The 25481-nt window shown below is 37.5% G+C and overlaps 1 protein-coding gene across 8 annotated transcripts in view; it reads right to left on the reverse strand.

Moving 5' to 3' along the window:
• LOC127446730 (DDB1- and CUL4-associated factor 6-like) overlaps positions 1-25481 on the reverse strand; it is a 72148-nt gene that overhangs the window by 17921 nt on the left and 28746 nt on the right. For 5 of the 8 annotated variants that reach the window (XM_051707866.1, XM_051707868.1, XM_051707872.1 and 2 more), the window contains exons 8-12: positions 13306-13399; positions 12632-12748; positions 11142-11498; positions 8681-8857; positions 3325-3384 (exon numbers count right to left, since the gene is read on the reverse strand). In XM_051707866.1, coding sequence (XP_051563826.1) covers positions 3325-3384; positions 8681-8857; positions 11142-11498; positions 12632-12748; positions 13306-13399 — 805 coding nt within the window. The remainder of the gene's footprint in view (positions 1-3324; positions 3385-8680; positions 8858-11141; positions 11499-12631; positions 12749-13305; positions 13400-25481) is intronic. The other 3 variants (XM_051707871.1, XM_051707873.1, XM_051707874.1) reach the window with 3 other exon arrangements.

Consider the following 25481-nt stretch of genomic DNA (forward strand, 5'->3'; position numbering starts at 1 on the left):
CATTAATTTTTGTTTGCAGTGGCTCTGGAGTGCAGTATTACTAGTTTGCCAATGCAGACCGGACCACGGACCGACAGGATGAGATAATTGGCAATCTCGCCTAGGGTGCCAAAATGGTCAGAAATGGCCCTGCTTACAGGGATCAGCACATCCATCATTAACCTGATCTTTCATATGGTGTCCAGATCCCTCAGTGCAAAGAGTCGGCATCAGACTGATGACATGGAGATGAAGTGAAGTTTTGTTTAATTTGTTGTATCCAAAAGACCTTATTCAGTTTGTCAGACCAGTGGCAACAAAATTATTCTGTATCTGCCCCAGTGCTAAAATTGTTTAAGAGCTTTTTTTTATTATTTTTTGTTACTTAGTTTTTACTTGTTTATTAATCTTAATTATGGTTATAATGTTAACTCATAGTTCATGTTAAATGATTTAATGTTCATGATTTTTATATAAATAATACTACTAATTAAATTTGAGCTTATTCCAAACCTGTGGATTTATGATGTAAATTCTCATAACTATTGCATTATGAATTGTGTAAATTATTGCTTGTGTTGTTGTAAATACAAATGATTAAAAATGCTTTATAATACTTAATATTGTTATTTCACTTTCTTAATGATATAGTATATGAACTATTCAATTTGCATATCCATTAAACATTCTTCTGGTAATAAAAGAAAAAATAAATTAAAAAAAAATTAAAAAAAAAAAATTCTATAAACCTGTCTCAAAGAACCCTTAAAAAGGGTTCTATATAGAACCTTTTAGGGGTTCCAAATATGAAATGAGCGATAGAACCCTTTATTGTTCTATATGGAACCTTTTCTTCTAAGAGTGTATATATGCTGGAATATTCTGAACTTGTGACAGGAGAATGGAACACTTTGAATCAAAATGGTTTCTGCTCTTCCTGTTATTAAGGTTTTGGCCTCCTATCATTAGCAATCAACAAGAGTCAACAATATGACTTTTCTATAAATAGCACAAAAAAAATTAAACAGTTTATGTGATGGAGAGGATACTTTATGTTCTGCTTGATGAATTTTGTCAAGCATGAAAAAACATGAAATTATGAATGCTAAATTATAGTAGATCTTGCCAAATTCTGAACTTGGCACCTCTAAAAAAAAAATGAATGAGGTCACGCTCTACTTTTCTAGTGTGAATGGGTAAACAAATACACGTTATCATGGCAAAGTGTAAAACTAGTATACAAACAAAATGTGTGGCAAATGGTCTTGCGCACATGGACCTCATGCACCAAACAAATTGATCACAGCAGGGCAAAGATTAACAACAACAAGCAGGAAAATCAAAGCAAAGGGATTTCACACAATGCAAGTAAAAAAGGGAATTCACTTAAAGAGTTCAAGCTTTCTTTGAACATCTTCTGAAGGGTAAAATGTGCAGACAGCAGTATATGGACAACCAATGTCAATGCACATGCAATAAAGAGGTCTTAAATATTTAAAAAATAATAAAAATTTTTTCCTTGGTTCTCAGGAGTCATTAGATGTCACAGAGTAGCAAGATCATGTCAAAGGGTCTTATCAAACTTTTTTTCTCTTTCTCTGAAGTCCACTTTGTTGTGCCAAAAACACTCTTAATTTATTTTTTCATGACCATTTTTCACCATCTCTCTGACGCTTAAAATTTAATAGGCAATTTTTGCTACTGAGCCTTTAATGTGTCTACATAAACACCATTTCTCATGTGAAATGAGAAACAGCATTATGTTGCACTTATACACAACCTGCAGGTTTGTTGTGGGGTCAAATATAGTTTGTGCCTGCATAACATTGTGACAGGTTCACAAAACATGAAATGTGTTGCACAAACTGTTAAGGTCAGACTGATGTGATCACTTCAGCCACTCTGTCCTAACACTGGGAACATTCTGAAGGACATGTAAAGTTGTATGTGCTACACATGGCCAGGAACAGCACAAGTTAGTCTTCTGGGGCTGGTTGCACCAGCTATACTTAAGTTACAACTTAGATTAGTTGTGGTGTAAATGGGCACTAATTCACAATTTACACAATACTAAATATTTGAGCATTGCACCATTAAATTAGGTAGGATGTAACCCTATGTATAAACTAAATATTTATGTAAGACTCTGTCCAGAAGTAACGGTTGGAATATAAAAGCAGACTGATATCTTATGACATCAATGAGCTCATGTTTTGCGTGACAGGCATAAATAATTTCAACATACAGTATGATGTTGACATTTACATTTATGAGAGAAAACTTACTTTTAAGCGGCTCTTCAGCATGGAACAGTTCTAACGGTACAGTTGTCAGGGTGCGTCACCCGGTGTCGTTTCAACACATTCAAAATATGTATAGGATATTAAAATGAATAAATGTCTATTTTTTCAGCCTGCTGTATTAGTATTTATCACCCCTTATTTATTTTTGATACAGTTCCTATATATTGTTATTTACACAGGGCAAATATACTATTTATTAAATCTACTTTTATTACGTATCATATTTTGATGGGGATATAAATTATTACAGCTGACAATTACGCGAGCAAACAGTAATTGGTTTGAAAATCAACTGTAACAAGATCAAACTGAAATGCACAGCTTTTTAACACTTCTGTGTACACTTCTGGATCAATACATGTAACCGTCATATTATGCGACTACGCATTACTTTACAGAGAGCTTACGACCTACTAGTTAAGTCTTGCCTTAAGAACAGGTGGTGCAACCAAATTAAGCACCGACTTAGTTACAAACTAACTAGTAGTTACTAAGCCCTTAGTGTGAACTTTACATCCCAACTTACGTGCAACCTTAAGCACAGCTGGTGCAACCCTACCCTGGTGTCTAGAAATAATAGTATCTATCCTACTTCCTCTGGAATCACGGAATAAGCCAATTTCTCATGATATGACCCCCTTAAGCATTCTTATGCTACAAAACAGACATCGGTCATTAAATTAATTAATCGTCAGTGAATTAATTAAGTGGAGGGTGGAAACAAAAATGAGAACAAAAGATCATATGGTCATGTAACCCTGTGTACAGGATTAGGCCAATGTGTTATTGAAATTCTTAAAAATAAGCTGAACTCATCCTCAAAGGAGAAGAAAAAGTGGCAAGTGTCCGATGACACTTCAAAGAAAGCCAAAAGCCTCTATTTTTCTAAAGATTCTCTCTGAAATGAGAGGCACATCTGCAAGTCATCCTAAGAGGACTGAGAACACGAGCCGTTCCAAACATGGATGCACAGAGCACAGACTCAAGGAGATGAAAGAAAAAGAGGAAAAGTGGAGGAAAAAGAGGAAAGGAGACGACACACCCTGCTCCTCATCCAGAGTCATGGATCCGAGCTGTTTGTTTACCACAGAAGAGGGAGAATCTGAAACAAAAACAAGAAGTACTGAACAAAAAGTAAACAACAGAGCCAGGATTACAGGAAACACACTACAGTGCAGGCAGGGTACAAGACCTTCCCACTGCAAACTCAAGGCCACAAATTCTGTAAAGATGAGTCAAAGAGGCTTATTTCTTAAAAAGACACAAAGCAAAGGGTTACAGGTTGAGTAGGCTGTTCCTCAAAATCTGTGAAATGACATCTGGGAGGTAAGCAAATAAAAGGGCACAATTTACAAACTGATGCAAAGGCTTCTTAAATGGAGTATTCACTCTCAAGCAGAATAACCAGTCACTTTAATTGTGAAGTCACAATGATCAGGAGTTGAGGGGGCTAATGGTAGGAGAAATTCTAGAGATGCCAGCCTTACTAAACTGTGACAGCATACTGTCAAATAATTAAACTGAAGCTGTTTGACTCAAAGCTGCAGACAACCTTTCATCTGAAACAGGATTCACAGACATTCTCAGAAACAACGTCCACTGATGTGTATGGTTGTTTGCATTACTAATGGGAAACACTATTTGCTTTTCTCTTCAATTCTTACTGTATAAAACAATATGAACAAGATGAATGGTAATATATTAAAACTCAAATATCATAATGAAGTTTTGTGAAGTGCCTAAGCTTCATAGTTGTTCAGTGTGCCTCCAACTACTTCATGTTTGTTTACAATATGTGAATGCAGCATCACACACCACAGAGAGTATTTAGAAATATTTCATGGAATATTGCAAAATTGGAACAAGAGAAGATTTGAGACAAATAAGATAAATGTGTATCAATATTGAAGGTCAATAGTGCAAAAACTATAAGACAAAAACGGTCAATATATGAAAGTCAGTAACAGCAATTGTGTGGTTGCATTCCAGGTGAATTGATCAACAGATGGCAGTATATGCATGTTTGACAACCGAGCTCTGTTTCAAAATCTAGAAAGCTGCCTCACTGTTAACTGTCTCTATAGGCAGCTTCCTTCTAAGGCCTTGCCCCAATGGTGCACTTAATTTGGACTCACATTTGTCCATTTGTCCCAATTGTCATTTTATGATTCAGAAAGGTTCTCACGAGCATCCCCTTTGCTGTCGCTATGTGCTTTCTATGTACCCTTTTGCCAAGAAATGGTGCGGACTTCACAGCGGGCTAATACCCGACAGTCTATGAGGCATTGCATCACTGAACTAAAGATTCGGAGGGGAGGAGGAACACAAAGCCTAAAGGGACAGGGCCTTAAATGGATAGTTCACGCAAAAATGAAAATTCTCTTATCATTTACTCACCCTCATGCCATCCCAGATGTGTATGACTTTCTTCTGCTGAACAAAAACAAAGATGTTTAGAAGAATATTTTGGCTCTGTAGGTCCTCAAAAATGCAAGTGAATGGGTACCAAAATTTTGAAGCTCCAAAATGCACATAAACGCAGCATAAAAGTAATCCATAAGGCTCCAGTGGTTAAATCTAGACTCACCAGCCACTTTATTAGGCACACCTGTACATCTACATATTCACACGATTATCTAATCAGCCAGTTGTGTGGAAGCAGTGCATAAAATCATGCAGATATGGGCCAGGAACTTCAGTTAATGTTCACATCAACCATCAGAATGGTGAAAAAAAGTGATCTCAGTGATTTAGACCATGGCATGATTGTTGGTGCCAGACGGGTTTGAGTATTTTTGCAACTGCTGATCTCCTGGGATTTTCACCCACAACAGTCTCTAGAGTGTATAAAGAATGATGCGAAAAACAAAAAACAACGCCTTGTTGATGAGAGGTCAATGGAAAATGGGCAGAATGTTTCGAGCTGACAGAAAGGCTACGGTAACTCATATATCCCCTCTGCACAATTGTAGCGAGCAGAATGCACAACAAGTCGAACCTTGAGGCGGATGGGCTACAACAGCAGAAGACCACGTTGGGTTTCACTTTTGTCAGCCAAGAACAGAAAACTGAGGCTGCAGTGGGCCTACCATTTGTGTACCTCAGCAGAAATCTAGATTTGTCAGACCAGGCGATGTTTTTCCGATCGTCTACTGTACAGTTTTGGTGAGCCTGTGCCCATTGCAGCCTCAGTTTCCTGTTCTAAGCTAACAGTAGTGGTACCCGGAAGGGTCTTCTGCTGCTGTAGCCCATCCGCCTCAGTGTTCGACGTGCTGTATGTTCAGAAATGGTTTTCTGCATAGAACTGTTGTAACGTGTGGTTATTTGGGTTACTGTCACCTTCCTGTCAGCCTGGACCAGTCTGGCCATTCTCCTTTGACCTCTGTCATTAACAAGCTATTTTCTCCCACAGAACTGTCGCTAGCTGGATGTTTTTTTGTTTTTCGCACCATTTTCTTTACACTCTAGTGACTGTTGTGCATAAAAAAACCCAGGAGATCAGCAGTTACAGAAATACTCAAACCAGCCCGTCTGGCACCAACAATCATGCAATGGTCTAAATCACTGAGATCACATATTTTCCCCATTCTGGAGGTTGATGTGAACATTAACTGAAGCTCCTGACCCCTATCTGAATGATTTTATACATTCCACTGCTGCCACACGATTGGCTGATTAGATAATCACATGAATAAACAGATGTACAGGTGTACCTAATAAAGTGGCCGGTGAGTGTATATCTTCAGAAGTGATATGATAGGTGTGGGTGAGAATCAGATAAATATTTAAGTCCATTTTTACCATAAATTCTCCTCCCTGCCCAGTAGGTGGCAATATGCACAAATAATGCAAATCACCAACAATAAAAAGAATGTGAAAGTGGAGAATAATCATCAAAAAAGGACTTAAAAGTTGATCTGTTCCTCAACCACGCCTATATATAAATATATATCTGAAGATATATATTTATAGAGTCTTATGGATTACATTTATGCTGCTTTTTATTTATGTCCTTTTGAAGCTTCAAAATGTTGGTAACAATTCACTTGCATTGTGAGGACCTACAGAGATATTTTTCTAAAAATCTTTGTTTGTGTTCAGCAGAAGAAAGAAAGTCATACACATCTGGGATGGCATGAGAGTGAGTAAATTATAAAATAATTTTCATTTTTGGGTGAACTATTCCTTTAAGCATCGAAATGGAACTCCATTGATCTGAGATGCAGTACTTTTGTTTAGCGCTACGTAATTGACCTCTGTGAAGTTGGCACCCCATATAATTAAATCATTACCAAATCTATACCATTTGTTTGTGCTGCATTTGTGCTGATTTGTGCTGCAAAAATGAACGTTTGTGCTGGTTCGATGTTTGAGATATTAGACATGATCTTTTTTGGCTGTGTGATGTCACTTTCCACCACGTGTTCCAAATCACTCCAAACCAGTGCCGTTCGTTTGTGCTCGATTTGTACCATTAAAAGAAACACTGTAACTATTTCCCTCCCTTAGATGTAGCAAGACACTTTTCGGGAGCAGTGACGTCACTCCACCCCATGTGGTCCATATCGCTCCAAACCGGTGTCGTTTCTTTGTGCTCGATTTGTGCCGTTAAAAGAAACACTGTACCTATTTCCCTGAATTCCTTAGAAATAAGAATTTGAATTTGGTAGCAGTGATGTCACTCTCCACCCTATGTCATCCAAATCGCACCAAACCGGTGTCGTTCGTTTGTGCTCGTTTGCGCCGTTAAAAGAAACATCATAACATATTCCTTTCTTTGTTTTTAACAAGATAGTTTTGGGAGCTGTGAAATCGCACAGGCTAAACCCCATGTCAATCTCTCTCACCTGTCTCTATCATTTGTGCTCACTTCTGGTTTGTGCCGTGTTTGGTATCACTGAAGCATTAATTTTTGGGCAAACATTTTATTTTTCATCCTATCAAAAACAAATTGTCCGTGTTTGTGCTGCAAATTATGATTTGATTGTAGGCTATATGTGACATTGCTGAACAAAGCTGTACATAATGTTTATATAGGCTAATTATTCAGAATTTGTTTTGCAAGTAAACAGCTTCAGTATTCAGCTCTGAATTTGCTTTAATTCGTTTTAATTTTGCTAGAAGCTGGCGCGACTTGCGTTGACTGTGTTTGTGTAATTGAATAGTTTTATATGTTAGCTAATATTCCAAATATTTGTTTGAAATTTCAGTGCAATGTTTGAAAACACGTTAGGTGCACATGCTGGAATACATTGTTGTTGCACTAAAATTACACGCAGCGCCACAAAAGAGCAAAACGTAGGTGTCTCGACTCGAGACGTACATTTAACAGTTTAGGTTCTTTTTAACTTGACATGGCATCTAAAAACGTGAACAAGCCATCAAAGATGTCCATCTAGCACACATTTACATTTAAATCAATTATAAAACAGCGCGGAAGGACACAAAAACTTGCTCAATGTGAACGGCCCCTCAGTGTAAGATCAGAACTCTTTAGAAAAGTTTGATCACACTTGCCTATTCTTTATTATTTGTTACTGCACATTTTATAATTTAGAGTATACAGTCGACAAAACTAAGTAGTAACACAAAAGTATGGAAATTATGCAGTGACCAAAACAAATGAAATCAGAAACATCTTGTATTTGAACTTCTTCAGCCTTTTATCTATTCCAGCTCTGCACACTCTTCATTTTCTCAATCAAATTCAGGTGCATCCTGGGATGCTTTTTAAACAGTATTGAATGATTTCATATTTATGCTTGTTTTAATGTACCATGTACCATGATTAATCGCAATTAATCACAGAAAACTGTGCAATTAATTAGTTTTAAAAAAATTAATCGATTCACAGCTCTAATTTATATATTTCAGCACTGAATAAAATGTATTGATGCTCTATATAAAATATTTTTTTCTTGACATTCACCATCTTGGATGAAAAAGTTCACCATTGAATGAATGAATGAATGAATGAATGAAAAACACATCAATTTACTATTGTTTTGAAAATCAATGTCAATGATGGTTAAGGCCCTAGATATGTGTGACGTTGCCTTAGAATTCTGAAAAAACGAAGTACTTTACAAGGCAGTTTGGAAAAGCAATTGCATCGGATCGGGTGTACGCCTATGATGCCTAAAAATGTTGCCTGGGTGGGTAGTTCACTATGTTTTGTAACAGAGCTCTGCTGTTGGTGAATGGTTCAGGGTGTACATATGAGTTTGAATGACTAGTGGTTAGATGTGTACGCATCTGTACACCAGAGGGGAAGAGGAACACACGGCACAGCCAGAGGAGCAACAGCAAACCAAGACAGCCATGAAACAACATCAGGCAACCATAGGGGTCAGAAGGTTAAAGGAGAGCAGGGATACAGGCTGGGTGGGGATAGTAACCTGCAGGGGGACCAGTGTCAGCAGTAGTAGCCTGTATTGAGGCTAAACTCTCTGGGCCGGAGGTCACGGATACAGAGGGGATTGTGCGTCGGCCCTGTCCCGGGGGGTTGGACAAGAGAAGCAGTCTCTGCAAACGTCTACACACTAAACTTACCGGCAGCCTGCGAGGATTATATTCTGACAGGGTGGGGTTAGAGAAAGAGAGATAAAGGAAGAACAGGATGAAGGGGGTTGGAATTGATGGGACAGGGGACAGAACAGATGTAAATTATAGATACGGAGGATTGATGGATAAAAACGCAAATTAAAGACTATAGTCTGTGTCATTGTCATTTTCAGGGTGATTCTGTAACTATGGGTTCTTATGACCTTATACATTATTATATCAGTGTTGCAATATATCAGTTCCTAAATCCATGTAAACATCAGCATTAAATGTAAATGTCTTATGCTTTGCGGATCATGTGTTTGACTTCTGGAGCACGAGCTGACAGTATGTCTGCACCTGCACAGCATTTCTTAGTTTGACAGATGCGGCATGTTTTTCTTATGGACAACAGAAAACAAGCTCTGAACTTAAATAAGTCTAATATGCTTTCAAACACAGAGATAAGGTACGGTTTACCCTTAGTGTACAGATCAAATGATCTAAATTCCTTCGACACTGAAAATACTTCAAACTGCACTGATCTAAGAATCCATACAGGACTTTAAAAAGCAACAGGACTTTAGAAATAGTGTCAGTAGCCGTTAATAAAGCATGGTCTTGTTTCGTTTTATTCAGCATTACATATAACTGGGTCTGTGGGACATTGTTCACATATTTCACCATAATAATTACTAGAAACTGGTTTCCAAACTTCTCTTCTAATTGATAGATTTGTCCAAATCTGACACGCATCCTTAAAGTTATAGTTCAACCATAAATGAATGTTTTGTCATAATTTCCCGCCCTGATGTTGTTCCAAACCTGTGTGACTGTGTATTTTGTGGACCCCAAAAAAGACATTAGACAATGTTAGAGACTGACAGTCTCAGTCACCATTCCCTTTAAAAATATGGAGGAAAAAACATGGTGACAGTAAATGGTGACTATAAGGCTAACATTCTGTCCGAGAATATGGTCTGAAACAACATGAGGGTGTATGATGACAATTTCTATTAACAACAATAATAATAATAATAATAATAATTATTATTATTATTATTATTATTAATAGTATAATTATTATTATTCTGTAATACATGTTAAATATGTATCGTGTAATGGAATATTGGGACGTAATTGTCCATTATGTTTTATGTGGATGTAACTTGTAAATACTTGAGTATTCTTTTAATTGGATAATTTCTTACTTTTAATCAAGTAGTTATTTACATTACTACTTTTACTTCTAATTGAGTAATATATTTATTTTTTATTTTTAAGTAATTGTACTTTTACTTGAGTAAAGATTTTGGGTACTCTACCCACCTCTGCCCTCTGCAAAAAAAAACAAAAAAAAACAACAAAAAAAAACAGTTTCACATCTCGTAACCCAAGTGCTTTAAACTTGCAGGTTCACAAATGTTCTATGGGCAAAGGCTGAAACAAACAGAAATGCATGCCTGCAATGACACCATGAAGGACACTAGCGCACTAGGACACAGTAAAACAGCGCTAACAAAAGGAAGGACACAGACTGAAAGTTTTATGGGGGTATGATAAAAAGGCCCATTATATGAACTGAAGGATATGATTTATTTAGAACATTCATAATGTGCACATAGTCTTTATGGAGCAAAAGTACAAGACTGCATTTACATGTACAAGAAAATTCAGATTAATATGAAAATATGGTGATATTCTGATTGTGTATGCTTTATGAAAACTGATGGCCATAACAACCAATACTGCCTCAAAATCAATATTCTGGTTTCTAGAAATCCGAAAAAGACAGCTGGCATATGCCTGCATTAATCTGAATTTTTGATCATGTAAACAGTTTATTCAGAATATCAGCTGATATACTGTAACAGGATATTCATTTCTACAGTATATCTGCAAATATCCATACAAAAGTAATTCTGGGTACGACGTAATGCAATCAGTTGTGAAAACTCAAGCTATAGAAAAAGGACATTTTTGGGGTGAAAGAAATTACCATAAATCAATATATAGGCAGGTGAAAGCAACTAATTTCACCTCATTGCCCTCATTTTGCATTTCATTGCAATATTGTGTGCTTTTGTCAAGGACATTACAGAGTTAATTAAATTTCTGTGCATAAAATAAACTAAAGATGAAATGAAATAAATGGTAAAAGAAAGCATTATAGGTATTTCCAGATGAGAAAAGAATGTGCATGTTTTAGTTTATATGTAACGGACAGACCTTAATCTGAAAATTATTGGCATGTAAGCTTTGTCATTGTCTCATCATACATTAATACAACCTGAAAAATAATTGTGTCATCCTTACCAGATAAAGCTGCCTCTCTTGGTGGAGTGGGTGTGGCTGAAGGAGTTGCTGTGGCTGATGGAGTGGGTGTAACCTCATCCTGGCTCTTCTGCTCTATTTCCGGGGAGGAGAGGAGAGAGGAGGAAGCAGCACTCCCCATGGAGGAGGAGCTGGAGGGGGGGGGAGCTGTCACAGTGGAGGAAGAGGAGGAGGAAATAGATTTGGGGAGAGGCTCTGCAGATGCAGCAGGAGCAGAGGGAGGATCAGCTGCGGGTGTCGCCACTTCCATCGTTCCTTCAGCTGACCCCTCAGTGGGCTCCTGAGCCTGAATTCGTGTCTCTGGGGTCACAAAAGGTCCTTCAGGTCGAACCGCTGTACCTGGAGACAAATCATCAGACCCGAAGCTTCAAGTTGTATTTTATAGGCTGTTTCTAACCAGGTTTCCCAAAAAGTCCCCCCTTCTGTCTGTTGAGCCAATGTTGCCAAGTTGAACCATTCAGACAAACAGAGCAAAGTTTTGATAGTGCCATAGAGCCACAGTGCTTACATTTGAGGAAATCAACCTATGAATGGTCTTTAGTTGTTTTTACATATCTCAGCTCTGTTGGTCCTTACAATGCAAGTGAATGGTGACCAGACCTTTGAAACTTCAAAAATCACATTCTTTAAAAATGTGAAAGAATGCGAAAGTGGAGATTTATAGTAAAAAAGGACTAAATACTGATCTGTTTCTCACCAGAATATATCATATCGCTTCTAAAGATATGGATTTAACCACTAGAGTCTTAAGGATTACTTTTATGTGGCCTTTGTGAGACGTTTGGAGCTTCAAAGGTCTGGTCACCATTCACTTGCATTGTATGGACCTACAGAGCTGAAATACTCTTCTAAAAATCTTTGTTTGTGTTCTGCAGAAGACAGAAAGTCATACACATCTGGGATGGCATGAGGGTGAGTAAATGATTTGAAAAGTTTCACTTTAGGGTGAACTATCCCTTTAAGCTGGTATAGGAGAAAGTACTTTAACAGTGTGAAAAATTACACACAACGACTTGCTTTAGGGGTTCTATGCACTGCTAAACGGAAGCGTCATGCATCGCTTTGACCTGCACATGAACCAAAAACAAGAAGGACTTGCTGAACATACATTCACAAAACATTATTGTCTCAGGAAGAATTTATAGAATATAAATCAAAATTATGAGGCATTCAAGATCTATTTATAAAGCTTAAGTGTTTTAAAATATTTCTTTTGATTTCACATATTATTTGCCCCATGTACAAAGTTGGACCTGTCACACTGTATACGTCATGTGAATTGTCCAGTAAATATTGGCTGCACTTTGAAAGGTCAGCGGCAAACAGGATCAAGGTTGAAATTGTTTGCACTTTTGAACAGTGCAATACATTGACGCATTAGTTGTCACTTTATCTATATATTCAATGCAGTGGGCAATATTGAAGTGAGTCGTGTGAAATGGCATTTAACATGGATCTGAGTTACACAGTACCTCTGGGTCGAGTTTGTGGGCGAGCTCTGCTGCTCTGTGCTTCGCTGGCCTCCTCGAACCAGCGTGACAGCATGTCTGACATCCTCTGCATGAGCGACACGTTTGGACTCTGCTCTCCTGCAAAGACAACAAACCATTTCTTCATAATCATTATCACATAAGATTAGAACCTCAAATGATCTCACTCACAGAAATAAAAAGCACTTGAAGCTTGCTGCTCACTTCAAGAGCGGCAATACACTGGAATGAAATCTTTGGACTATACTCCTGTGAAAAGCTAACAAGCTCCCCTTAGACAGACTGAGTCTTGTTGATATTCATAGTCAGAAGTACTGTGAGTGATTAAAGACTTACTGAGAGACACTGGATGCTGATGCTAAGGGCCTCTGTTTAGTAAAAAATGGAGGAGAATGCCAGTGTGGACAACTAAGATTCAGGCATGAAACTCTGAATGGCGCAAACTGATTGGTCCAAAACAATGTATTAAAAAAAAACTTAACTAAAAAAGGATTTGTTTTCATAATTTTACTACAAAGCAAGTTTTTATTAATCAGAAGTCAGTCAACAAGAGGTGCATTCTGTGTTAATTTGCCTATGTTTGTGTTCCACCTATTTGTGCTGCTATGTGAAAACATTTGTCATAGATAGGGCTTGAGTGTGTGTTCTCATCTTACCGTCACGTTCCCTCTCGCTCTCGGGTCGAGCACGAGGTCCTGTGTCCGACCAGTCCCCCCTCAGACGTAAGCGTTTTACTGGGGGCTGCCTCAGCTGTGGAAACACACATCAACAGTCTGTCAGTGCCTCTCAGTGGCCCTAAAAATAACACTGGTCACCCTTTGCCTTGACATAATTTAGAATCATCTGGGCTGTTTAGTGCAATCAGGGCTCAACAAAAAAAAAATGTTTCCTGCTGATGAGTGGTTCAGAATGTACTGGCCCTGCCAACATTTCCACTGGCCCAAACACAAAAAATATAAATTTTTAGCAACATATTGCCAATCAGAACAGAAATATATTTATATTTTTTTTATCTAACATTACACTTTCCTTACACACACACACAAAAATTTTTATATTTTTTTTTTAAATAAAAAATGGTCCAGGAAGCTTCTGGTAATTAAATTTTCATTTCAGAAAGAGAAAATAATAAATGAAAACAAATGTTTTTTGATTATCTTTCGATATTCCAAAATTGAAAGTCATTTTTCCTTTTCTCTTTTGCTGCAAAGAAAAGAAAATAGCAGGAAAACAAAAAAAGAAAATCTTTGATTTTTATAATGTATTGTGTATTACGTCGAAAGTTGATACCGGGCGTTGGTGTCCTTGCGCTCTTTTGGCCAAATTCAAGTGCTTTCAGCAATCAGATGCTGCATATTTCATATTTCAGGTGTTTTTTTAAACATTTTTGTCATTTGGTGCCATCCAAACTACATTGTTACTTTTTAAACCAAAAATCTTCCTTTGAAGTAAAGCAGATCGGCGTGTGACACAAGACAAAAATTTATGACATACATTACCGGTCAAAAGTTTTGAAACACTTACTCATTCTTCATTATATATATATATATATATATATATATATATATATATATATATATATATATATATATATATATATATATATATATATATATCTTTTTTTTTTTTTACATTTTAGAATAATAGTAAAGTCATCAAAACTATGGAATAATAGAAATGGAAATATGGGAATTATGTTGTGACTAAACCAAATCCAAAATAAATCAAATCTGTGTTATATTTTAGCATCTTCAAAGTAGTCACCCTTTGCCTAGAATTTGCAGACATGTACTCTTGACATTTTCTCAACCAACTTCTTGAGGTATCACCCTGGGATGCTTTTTAAACAGTATTGAAGGAGTTCCCATCTATGTTGGGCACTTATTGGCTGCTTTTCTTTATTATTGCCAGGTCTTCCGGAAACAAAAGACAAGGAAAGCACAGGGCCCAGATGGTGTTTCACCCACTTGTCTAAAATCCTGTGCTGACCAGCTGGCCCCCATCTTCACACAGATCTTCAACAGATCACTGGAGCAGTGTTAAGTTCCCTGCTGCTTTAAATGCTCCACTATCATCACTGTCCAAAAGAAATCCAAGATCAAAGGACTTAATGACTACAGACCCGTCGCTCTGACCTCTGTGGTCATTAAGTCATTTGAGAGACTGGTGTTGGCCTACCTGAAGGACATCACTGGACCCTTTCTAGATCCCTTTCAATTTGCTTTCAGAGCAAACAGGTCTGTGGATGATGCAGTCAACATGGGATTGCATCATATCCTGCAACATCTGGACAGACCAGGGACATATGCAAGGATCCTTTTTGTGGACTTCAGTTCGGCTTTCAACACCATCATCCCAGCTCTCCTATGGAATAAATTAACCCAGCTCTCTGTTTCCACGTCTATCTGTCAGTGGCAGCAGCTAGTGAGACTGGGGAAATTCACTTCCAGCACATGTATGATCAGCACTGGTGCCCCCCAGGGATGCGTGCTCTCCCCAGTACTCTTCTCCCTGTATACCAATGACTGCACCGCCAAGGATCCCTCTGTCAAGCTCCTGAAGTTTGCAGATGACACTACTACTGTCATCGGCTTCATCCAAGATGACAATGAGTCTGCAAACAGAAGGGAGGTTGAATGGCTGGCTCACTTATGCAGTCATAACAACCTGGAGCTCAACATGCTCAAAACAGTGGAGATGATTGTGGACTTTAGGAGGAACACTCCAATATTCTGCAAACAGAAGGGAGGTTGAATGGCTGGCTCACTTATGCAGTCATAACAACCTGGAGCTCAACATGCTCAAAACAGTGGAGATGATTGTGGACTTTAGGAGGAACACTCCAATATTGACCCCGCTCACCATTCTAAACAGCACTGTGGCAGCAGTGAAGTCATTCAGGTTCTTGGGCACTACCATCTCACAGGACCTGAAGTGGGAGACCCACATTGACTCCATTGTCGATGTCCTTTTCTGCATATTGTGGCGCCGTTTTGCAGCGCTCTTCAGCCAGTTGCGGCCGGTTCGGCATAATGCAGCGGCCCATTTCAACTTATCGTCGCCCATTCAGCCCGTTTCGCAGCCGGCCCACCTGGTTCTCCCTATGGCCAGTCTGCCCCTGCCCCTGGCCATCCTTGTTGTTGAGTCCTGGCAATATTTGTGATGTCATTTTATGGGATGTTTTCTGGAATTATGACAAACAATAATTTAAATCGGGCAGATAACATAATTCTAAAGGCAGGTTTTGTTCCCCTACCATGCAAAGTGCAATGGCATCAGCATCATGGATTTAAGGGATGTTGATGGGATAAACTATTGTCGCCACCTCGCCACGTGCCTCTCTCTCACACTTTTACCAGCTCACAGTCAGTCAGGACACTCTATTCTGGGTGCGAGTGAGAATTACAAGGAAACCGCTAACTCTAATATAGCCACATTAGACCAAACAAAGCACATCAGAGACCAAAGTGTTCAATCTAAAAATATAATAATGACTACTGCAGCTTGTCTCTTCTTTACACTGATGGATAAATTAAGCTATTCTTTTAGTTCTTAACTTAGTTAAGAAACTGGAGAGAACAAATGCAGACTATAGAAAACATTTTCACCCAAAAATGAAAATTCTTACATTTTTACCCGCCTTCATTTTTATCAAAATCAGATCATATGCTGTCATTTTTTTAGATATTTAGGAGAATCTTCACATAAGTCTTTTCCATACAACAACAGTGAACTAGATAAGTAAAGTTTTTTAAAACAAACTTTGATGTTGGCTTGACAAAGCATTGTCTGATAGTTTGAAATGGTTATACAGACATTACAGTAAGACAAACAGTCAGTTAGCTAGCTAGATAGTCAGACAGACCATTGCACAGTCAAATAGACAGACCGTTACATAGTCAAATGGACGGACGTCCGTCCATTTGACCATTTTTGACAGTTGGAGTTTGAATGAACGAGTATTCAATTGGCTTGTTTGAACATTCCGTCAATGCAAGTCTGAAGGACATCCTCTGTGCTAAAACCTTAAGTCTGATCAGTTAGGTAAGATATAGCACAATATTTCAGAACAGTCCGAAGGTCTGTACCAAGTTTGGTGGATGAAGCTTGAAAGATCTAGGAGGAGTAAGTTGTAGAAATATTGGTTTCGGTTTAGGGACTTTGAAAAAACCTAAACAAAGTTTGTAGAATAACAGTATGTTGGCATTGTCAGGTCAACATAATTATGACCACATCTGTTTAACTCCAAAAAGGACCATACAAGTAGTTTATATGACGATTGAAGTATTATATCCCACTTGAAGGGAACATTTTCATTGAATAACTACTTACATTTTATTCAATTCCTCACACAAAGCAACCATATGGATTCAGAAGACTTGGAATATAGTGCACGAGTCATATGGACCCTTAACGGTATATGGCAGTTTTATGGTGCTTACATCCTTTTTGGACCCTACCATGGTATCACAAGTCACTATGAACTGTTGTTGAATAGAAAAGACCTCCGTAAAGATTCTTCAAAATTTCTACTTTTATGTTCTGAGAAAAAAAATAACAGCATACAGAGTTTAGAACAGCATAAGTGTGAGTAAATAATCGTTTTTTGGATAACCACAAACACATGACCTTGCACGAGCACCATGTTCAGTCACAATCAAACAGTATGGCAAAATCTTGGTGGTGTAGCAAAGATTTATAGAAGTCAACAGGAGATTATTTACTCCCGCTGGCAGCCACTGTGCAGTGTGTGTCTATTTCTGTCTTGGCACTGATGCTCTGCGTGTATCTGCACCTCTATTTGGAAAGGAATGTGATTGCGGGGGATCCGGACACAGCTGATCACACCGTATGACAGCTGAAGAGACCAGAGCAGTGACCCAGCACATTTCACTCCCTACAATCCCAACACAACACAGCAGCAGTCTACAGACTGGTGGTTTAGATTGAGGAGACACTAGATTAGATCCGTGGCCAAGCATTTGATCATTTCGCCAATTTAGGCCCACTCTTTCACCCATTAATGCGCAACAAACTCTCTTTATACATTTTCTAATTGAAACTAGAGCCTTTTTTCCAGTATTGTAGATTACAATCAAATTAATAAAGAAATTTGAAACAGGAAATTTCAAAAACTGTTATTTGAAATTTGCCGCCATTCAATGCTAGTAAGTATCTCATTGAAGAAAAGCTTAGTTGGGCTGGATTTTTCACACCTAACATTGTGTCCTAACCAGGCATGTCATGACAAAGCAACAGGAGAAGAAAGCGATCTCTTCCATGTTAATCCAGAGTCACACTAGCCGATTTTTCCAGTGAATTTCAGGTGTGAGATTCATTAACATAATTACTGTCCAGGCGGAGGGAGACGAAGAGCGCATTAGCGTCTGCCAGCGGGAGGTCAGTAATCTCTTCACAGTCGGGACTCGCAGGGCTCCAGACTAAAAAAAATTACTTTATTGGCTCCTAAACTGAAACATTAAGGAGCCAAATGGCTGTTTTTAGTTGCCAAATCACAGAATTGCTCGATTTAGATTGCTGTTCAGAAACAAGATAGCTAGCCAAAGAAAAGGAAGACAGCTGATAATCCATTAATTGAAGGATTAATAAACTGTATATAGAGTTGAGAAGATAAGATTGCATTCCCCTTTGTCTCATAAATGTTCACACCTCTTTCACAATTTATACAAATATAAGAGATTTAAAAAAAAATATATATATATATATTTAGTACTGCTCTTCAGAATCTACATTACAGATATTTACATAAAGTACAGTATGCATATAGTAGTGTGTTGTCTTCTTGAGCATCAGTGAATGTTTGTACCTTGTGTAATAGTTGTGTGCAATTGTTCTAAGTGTCAAAAGCTTGATTTTATATATACACAGATCAGTCACAACATTAAAACCACCTGTCTAATATTGTGTGGGTCCCCCTCGTGCCGCCAAAACAGCGCCAACCCGCATATCAGAATAGCATTCAGAGATGATATTCTTCTTCTCATCACAATTGTACAGAGTGGTTATCTGAGTTACCATAGACTTTGTCAGTTCGAACCAGTCTGGCCACTCTCTGTTGACCTCTCTCATCAACAAGGCATTTCCGTCCACAGAACTGCCACTCACTGCATGTTTTTTGTTTTTGGCACCATTCGGAGTAAATTCTAGAGACTGCTGTGTGTGAAAATCCCAGGAGATCAGCAGTTACAGAAATACTCAAACCAGCCCATCTGGCACAAACAATCATGCCATGGTCCAAATCACTGAGATCACATTTTATCCCCATTCTGATGGTTGATGTGAACATTAACTGAAGCTCCTGACCCGTATTTGCATGATTTTATGCACTGCACTGCTGCCACACAATTGGCTGATTAGATAATCGCATGGATGATTGTTGGTGCCAGGACGGCTGGTTTGAGCACTTCTGCAACTGCTGATCTCCTGGGATTTTCACACACAACAGTCTCTAGAATTTACTCCGAATGGTGCCAAAAACAAAAAAACATCCAGTTTGTTGTTGCGTGCGGTGCAGCGAGCTCGTTAGAAACAGAATGGGTGAAAAACGGCACGAGACACGTTGGCGATATATAGATGTATTTCAATAAGATGATATCTGATGAAACCGCATATGAACACACACAACCCGACTGTCGCCAATGGAGACTAGATTTTAAATGGTCGTCGCAATCAATTATTTTTGGTCGCATTTGCGACCATTTTAGTCACAGTCTGGAGCCCTGTCGCTGCGGAGATAATACTGTAGTTCCAGCAAGGATCCAACATTTTAGAAAATATATCTGTTGCTCTGTTGCTCATTGGGCTCTTGTGTTCTCTTGAAGTGACCAATGAGCTTCTCATTTTACTGAAGAACTGACAAGACATAAAGATGATCTGGACGTTTTCATAAGCAATTGCACTCAGCTGCATATCATGACAAACACTGATAGTAATCCATTACCATTATGTCACCAAGCGTTTTTCTCTACAAAAATGACTAATGAAATCAGAAAATGGAAGCTTAACAGTCTGTTTTTGTTGAAGTTAATTTCTTCACTCACTGAAAGCTGCATATGGACATATGCATTCTACAGAAAGCCTTGAGGGGATAAATACACAATCACACACTTTCATAAGGTTATTCCATAGGCCTGTACCATGAAGTTCGCTGAACAAACTCAGGGTTTCAGGATTGGTTTCAGGTTGACAAATTCAAACCAGTCCACGCAGGCTTAATTGGTACCATGAAGCAGCTCATCAACTTACTCTGTCAACTCAGGCTTCGATCCTGAAGAGCCCATATTATGCTAATTTATAGGTTCATAATTTTATTTTGGGGGTCTACTAGAATAGGTTTACATGCTTTAATGTAAAAGAACACACATCATTTTTCTCATATTGTACATTGCTGCAGCAACTCTTTTCACCCTTTGTCTGAAACGCTCTGATTTAGCTCCTGTTTCTTTAAAGCCCCCCTTACAGAAAAGCCCAGTCTGCTCTGATTGGTCAGCTGGCCCAGTCTGTTGGTCAACCACTTAGAGCGTGTGTCGGAAATGTAATGACCCTTACCATAACAGAGTTTCAGGCTTCCTGAGCAGCTGTAAATGCTATTGTAACTATGGTAACAGTGGCATCTGTTTTTGCCGTACCAGTTCGAGCCAGAGTCCGATGGTGAAAGTTTGGAAGAACAAGCTTATCGACCTGAACCACCTTCACAAGCACGACTTGAGCAGGACGCTTCACAGTGGTAAGTTTTAATTTTGTAGCTTTCTTACAAGTACACTGTTGATTATTGTGAACCTAACAAAGCTTCAAGTAAAAGACCCGTAGTGCATTTAAGTTCATCTTTTGCTGGAATGGGTGTAGCCGAAATTTTTTCGGCAGAGCTATGAAAGGAAAACAGAGGCTTACTCCCTGTTGGACATTACCGGCGGTATTAGAGAGTTAGTGAGCAGGTTAGCCATGGACTACCATGGATAGAGGCCGTAAAATTACAGCTTGTAATAATTATATAATTATATAAGACTCTTGAGATCTACCATTTTGTTACACAGTTTTGGATAAAAGCTGGCCCACAGCTGAATAGTAAACCCTTACCAAAACAATAATGTTACATAGCAGGTTAGCCGAGCACTACCGTGGACTGCAGACTTAAAATTATAATTTGTAATTTTAGTGATCAAGTGTGGAGATGTATTTATTTTTACCAAAAAAATCCACAGTAGTCCTCGGCTAACTTGCTATGTAATGTTATTGTTTTGGTAAAGGTTTACTATTCAGCTGTGGGCTGGCTTTTACCTAAAACACAATGGTCGATCTCAAGAGTCTAATATAATTATATAATTACAAGCTGTAATGTTACAGCCGCTATCCACGGTAGTCCAAGGCTAACTTGCTCACTAACTCTCTAATACACCTGGTAATGTCCAACCGGGAGTAAGCCTCTGTTCTCCATTCATATCTCGGGCGACAAAATTTCGGCTACACCCATTCCAGCAAAAGATTACTAACTTAGATGTACTATGTGCCTTTTAGTTGAAGCTTTGTTAGGTTCACAATAATCAACAGTGTACTTGTAAGAAAGCTACAAAATTAAAACTTGCCACTGTGAAATGTCCTGCTCAAGTCATTCGGGTCGATCAGCTTGTTCTTCCAAACTTTCATTATTGGACTCTGGCTCGAACTTATACGGCAAAAACAGACAGCACTGTTACTGTAGTTACAAAAGTGTTTACAAGCCTGTTTATTATGAAGCAATTAAAGACATTTACACAACAAGAAGAAACAGCGGCTGCTACGAGAGCTCAAGATGACTGCTGCAAACAAATTTTTAATGTGATAAAAAATATATATATAAAACAGCTGGTATATCAATGCATAAGTGAATTCATGTAGGCCAACAAGAACACACAGGCTTATTTGCTAAATATCCTGATTTCATGCCAAATAGATTAGCTAATACAAGTTTTTTATTTTTTTACTGGTAAGAAGATATTTATTAACAGAAGTTAAAGTAAAAGAAATAAAAAAGGAAATGCATCCATAAATTATATAATTGATACATACAATACAACTATTCCAATAAAATGTTAGGAATTTTAATGAGTGCACTTGAAAGAGATATACAGGACACTATGAATAAAATTATATGTAGGTGGGAGGATGAATTAAAAATAAAAATGAGTCAGCAAGACTGGGAAGAAATATCATATAATACATTCCATACTACTCATTCCAGTGTTTGGAGGGAATATGCTTTCAAGATACAAATTAGATTTTTTTATAACACCTGTTATTCAAAGTAAATAGAATAGCATGGTAAAAGGGGATTGTTGGAGAAATTGTGGAGAAAAAAAGGCTCATTACAGTCAAATTCTATATGAGTGCTCTAAATTGACAACTTATTGGAATAAAGATTAATTTAATATTTAACTGCACAACAGAAATACATCCAGAAAACCTTATTTTGGGTAAAATGCCATTGTCCTTAAGAAATAAAACTGATCAAAATATATTTAAGGTAATCAGAATAGCAGCTCTGAAACAGATAACAAAAAATTGGCTTAAACCAGAACCCCCACAATTTCAAAGATGGGGAGAAACAATTTCGGAAATATACCAAATGGAGAAAGTAATATTTTAAATTAATAATAAAAGTCTGGAATGTGAACAAAAATGGGATTTGTTTTAAAATATTATAAATTAATTTAGATAGATTGTTTCCTTCAGATTCTTGATTTCTGAACAAAATTAATTAAAATACGAGGTATGATGTCCTCTCATTTAATATATAAAAAAAGGCCATGCCTCAATTTTCTTTCCACTTTATTTGAAATAGTGCCCGACCGATTTATCGGCCAATTGATATTATCAGATATATCATAATGGCGTATATATGTTTTCCGATATGAGATAATTTTTTTCAGAACATATCATGCAGAAAACAATGCTTGGGGTGATTTAGAATTGGTGTCATAACGTAGTTTGTCTAGCAGAGCGTGCGCCGACATTACAGAGCTGAGCTGACGGTGGTTTTGCAGACAGTGCGGAGTTAAGTGGTGTCTTCACGGTAAGTTGCTAACTAGTTTGTGAAATACATACTGGAAAGTTAATAAACAATGACCCCATCATTTTCCCTTTTCAATATAACTAATATAACGTTAACCCTGTCCTTGACAATCATGTCACTCATGTTTATCACATCTGTTTGCCATGTTAGCCAGCTATAGTTTGTCAGTGCAGTCAGTAACGTAGCAGATTGAAAGGTAAGCATCATAGCATCTTTATGCAGCTCAGCAGACAACAGTGCGGTGGTGGACTGTGTCTGTTGGGTGTTGATTTCACGCTACGTTGTTACCTATTTGGTGAGACGCAATGCTGGAAAGTAAATACACAATGTCCATCTTTTACTCTCCATGACAATGAGTTTACAGCTAACTAGCTACTTTCATACCTTGTCAGCTGAGTGGAAGCTAATGTGTGAACATGCATTCACCAAACTATTTTGTTCAGGATTCGCAGTTTGGTACCCCCTTCAACCATACAATTCCAGTCATTGCATTTACAAAATGTAATATTTAAAAGTCTGGTTTTCCACTGTTGAAAGTTTCCCCTGAACTTGTATAGCCGAATACGGTGTAACACTGCTGCCGCTGTTTATCTCTTGACTCAGCAGCAGCGAACCATGAGTTATTGTTTGTGACTGTTTTGCTATACATTAACAGCTAAATATTGCTGATGTTTTAATAAGCAAGATAACTGTACTTTAGTACAATTTAGAGGTACTTGTCCTTTACTTGAGTATTAACATGTCATTTTCTATTACTTTATACTTCCACTCCACTACATTTCAGAGGGAAATATTGTACTTTTTCCACTGCATTTATTTTTTTTAACAGCTATAGTACAAATCAATATTTTATATGTAAAATATATGATCAGTTAAAATTAACTGTTATCTCAACATTTAAAAAAATACTCATCTTAAAAATGCTCAGCTTAAATAAAATGTATAATAATAATGTCAAATATTCAAGAAAGCAGCCTTCTGAGTACCTTTGCATAGTCATTTCAGCGCAAAATCGATGCACAATCCACATAGAAAAGGTCTGTTTTCATTCCAGCTCAAAAATTAACTATATCGGCCACCATATCGGTAATTGGTGAATTTTCCCCCTCTAAAATCGGTATCGTCTCAAAAATCCCATATCGGTCGGCATTTGAAATAAAATATAACATGTAAATGAATGAATTACACATGTTATTTATAGAATATGTTGTGAATGGTTATTTGATATGGTTATTCAAAATAACATTGTGTTTTTTTTATCTCTCTTTCTTGATGTACAATTTGTACATTGTCTTTAGTAAAAAAATTAAAATATAAAAAAAGCATAGAAAAAGCTACTATTGATTAATTAAAAAGTGAGCACTTGGAGTACTGTGTGCAAAAAATTGGTATGCAATTATAAGACGTATTTGTTCTTTCTATAAAAGACATATTTTGTTTACTGCTTATATTGCTTATATTATTATAATTTCAAGTAAAATACTGTATGTTCATCTTGAGTCCATGAAAGAAAGAAGGGGTTTGGGTGGCATTCACCCCTTTCCATAGCAATCTTGAGCTTTTAATATTTTAAAAACGATTATTTTTTTGTAGGTATCATATTAATCCATCTTACTGGCTGTTTTATAGATAGCCTAATATATTATGTTTATATTTTCGAGGATATTTTTTCTATGGCTAAGGAGGGTAAATGAAAAGCAATTACATTTTAAATAAAATACAACACTCTATCTGCTGAAAATCTACATTTAGATTCTCAAATAAATAATTTATCATGAAGATTTGATTTTGTGGATTTCTAAGATTTTATTTGTAAAGTGTGCTTTAAGAGACTAGGGGAAGTGACACACACAGTCACTCACAGCTGATTGGTTCAGCATCTGTTAGCGATCTGTAATCCAAAACGGAGCAGGTTAGCCATGTAGCGTAAAATGCTATAACAATGAACATCGCTAAATCTGACCAACTTTCATGGTACCTAAAACCTGGGGTTGAGGCAAACTAAACTAAAACTTACCTGGCTAGTCATTGAAACCAGCTTCATGGTAAAGGCCACGTGAATCATATCCTTAATCACTCTTTTACAATTGTGAGCTCTACGAGAGTTGCAGTGAGTTGTATGGGTGTAACGATCCATCGATCTGGATCGCCAACGATACGATGTCATCGATTCAATGCATAAACATCGTTGTTTATTGTTTCAAGATGCACCTTTATTTTGAAATTCTCTTGCCATCCACGTCCGATATTCATCTTGCAAAATTTGCTTCTCATGTGCCCATACGGATGTGCGCGAAGTGACTGAAGCCTGAAGTTGTGTTGTGCTGTGCTGTTCTTTATCCGTGCTCACGCGTCAACAGGGCTGCGAGCTCCAGTTAAGGGATAACGGAGCACTGCTCACATGCGCGATTAAATTGGCTTTCCTCAACATATTGGCGCAAGCAACACATTTGAACTCTATTATTTATTAATTCTAGTATTTTGGATTGAAAGACTTGCTTGATTGCTGTAGAAATGACAAATTGTCATTGTAGTGTTTACCTCATTCCAGAAGGCAATGAGCTGTTATCAAAAGATTTATGATCAAATGTATGTGACTTCTTAAAAAAAAAAAAAAAAAATTTATGTATTATTTTTTTCAACAACTGAGGTACCTTATTTTGTTGTGGATGTCCCAATCTGGATACTGGATTTGCACTTTCCAGAGAGCTCAATAAAATGTTCAAATTATATATTGGTTGCATTTGTGAGATAATAAATGTA

The sequence above is a fragment of the Myxocyprinus asiaticus genome, chromosome 10 (genome assembly GCF_019703515.2).
Source record: "Myxocyprinus asiaticus isolate MX2 ecotype Aquarium Trade chromosome 10, UBuf_Myxa_2, whole genome shotgun sequence".
NCBI classification, from domain to species: Eukaryota; Metazoa; Chordata; class Actinopteri; order Cypriniformes; family Catostomidae; genus Myxocyprinus; species Myxocyprinus asiaticus.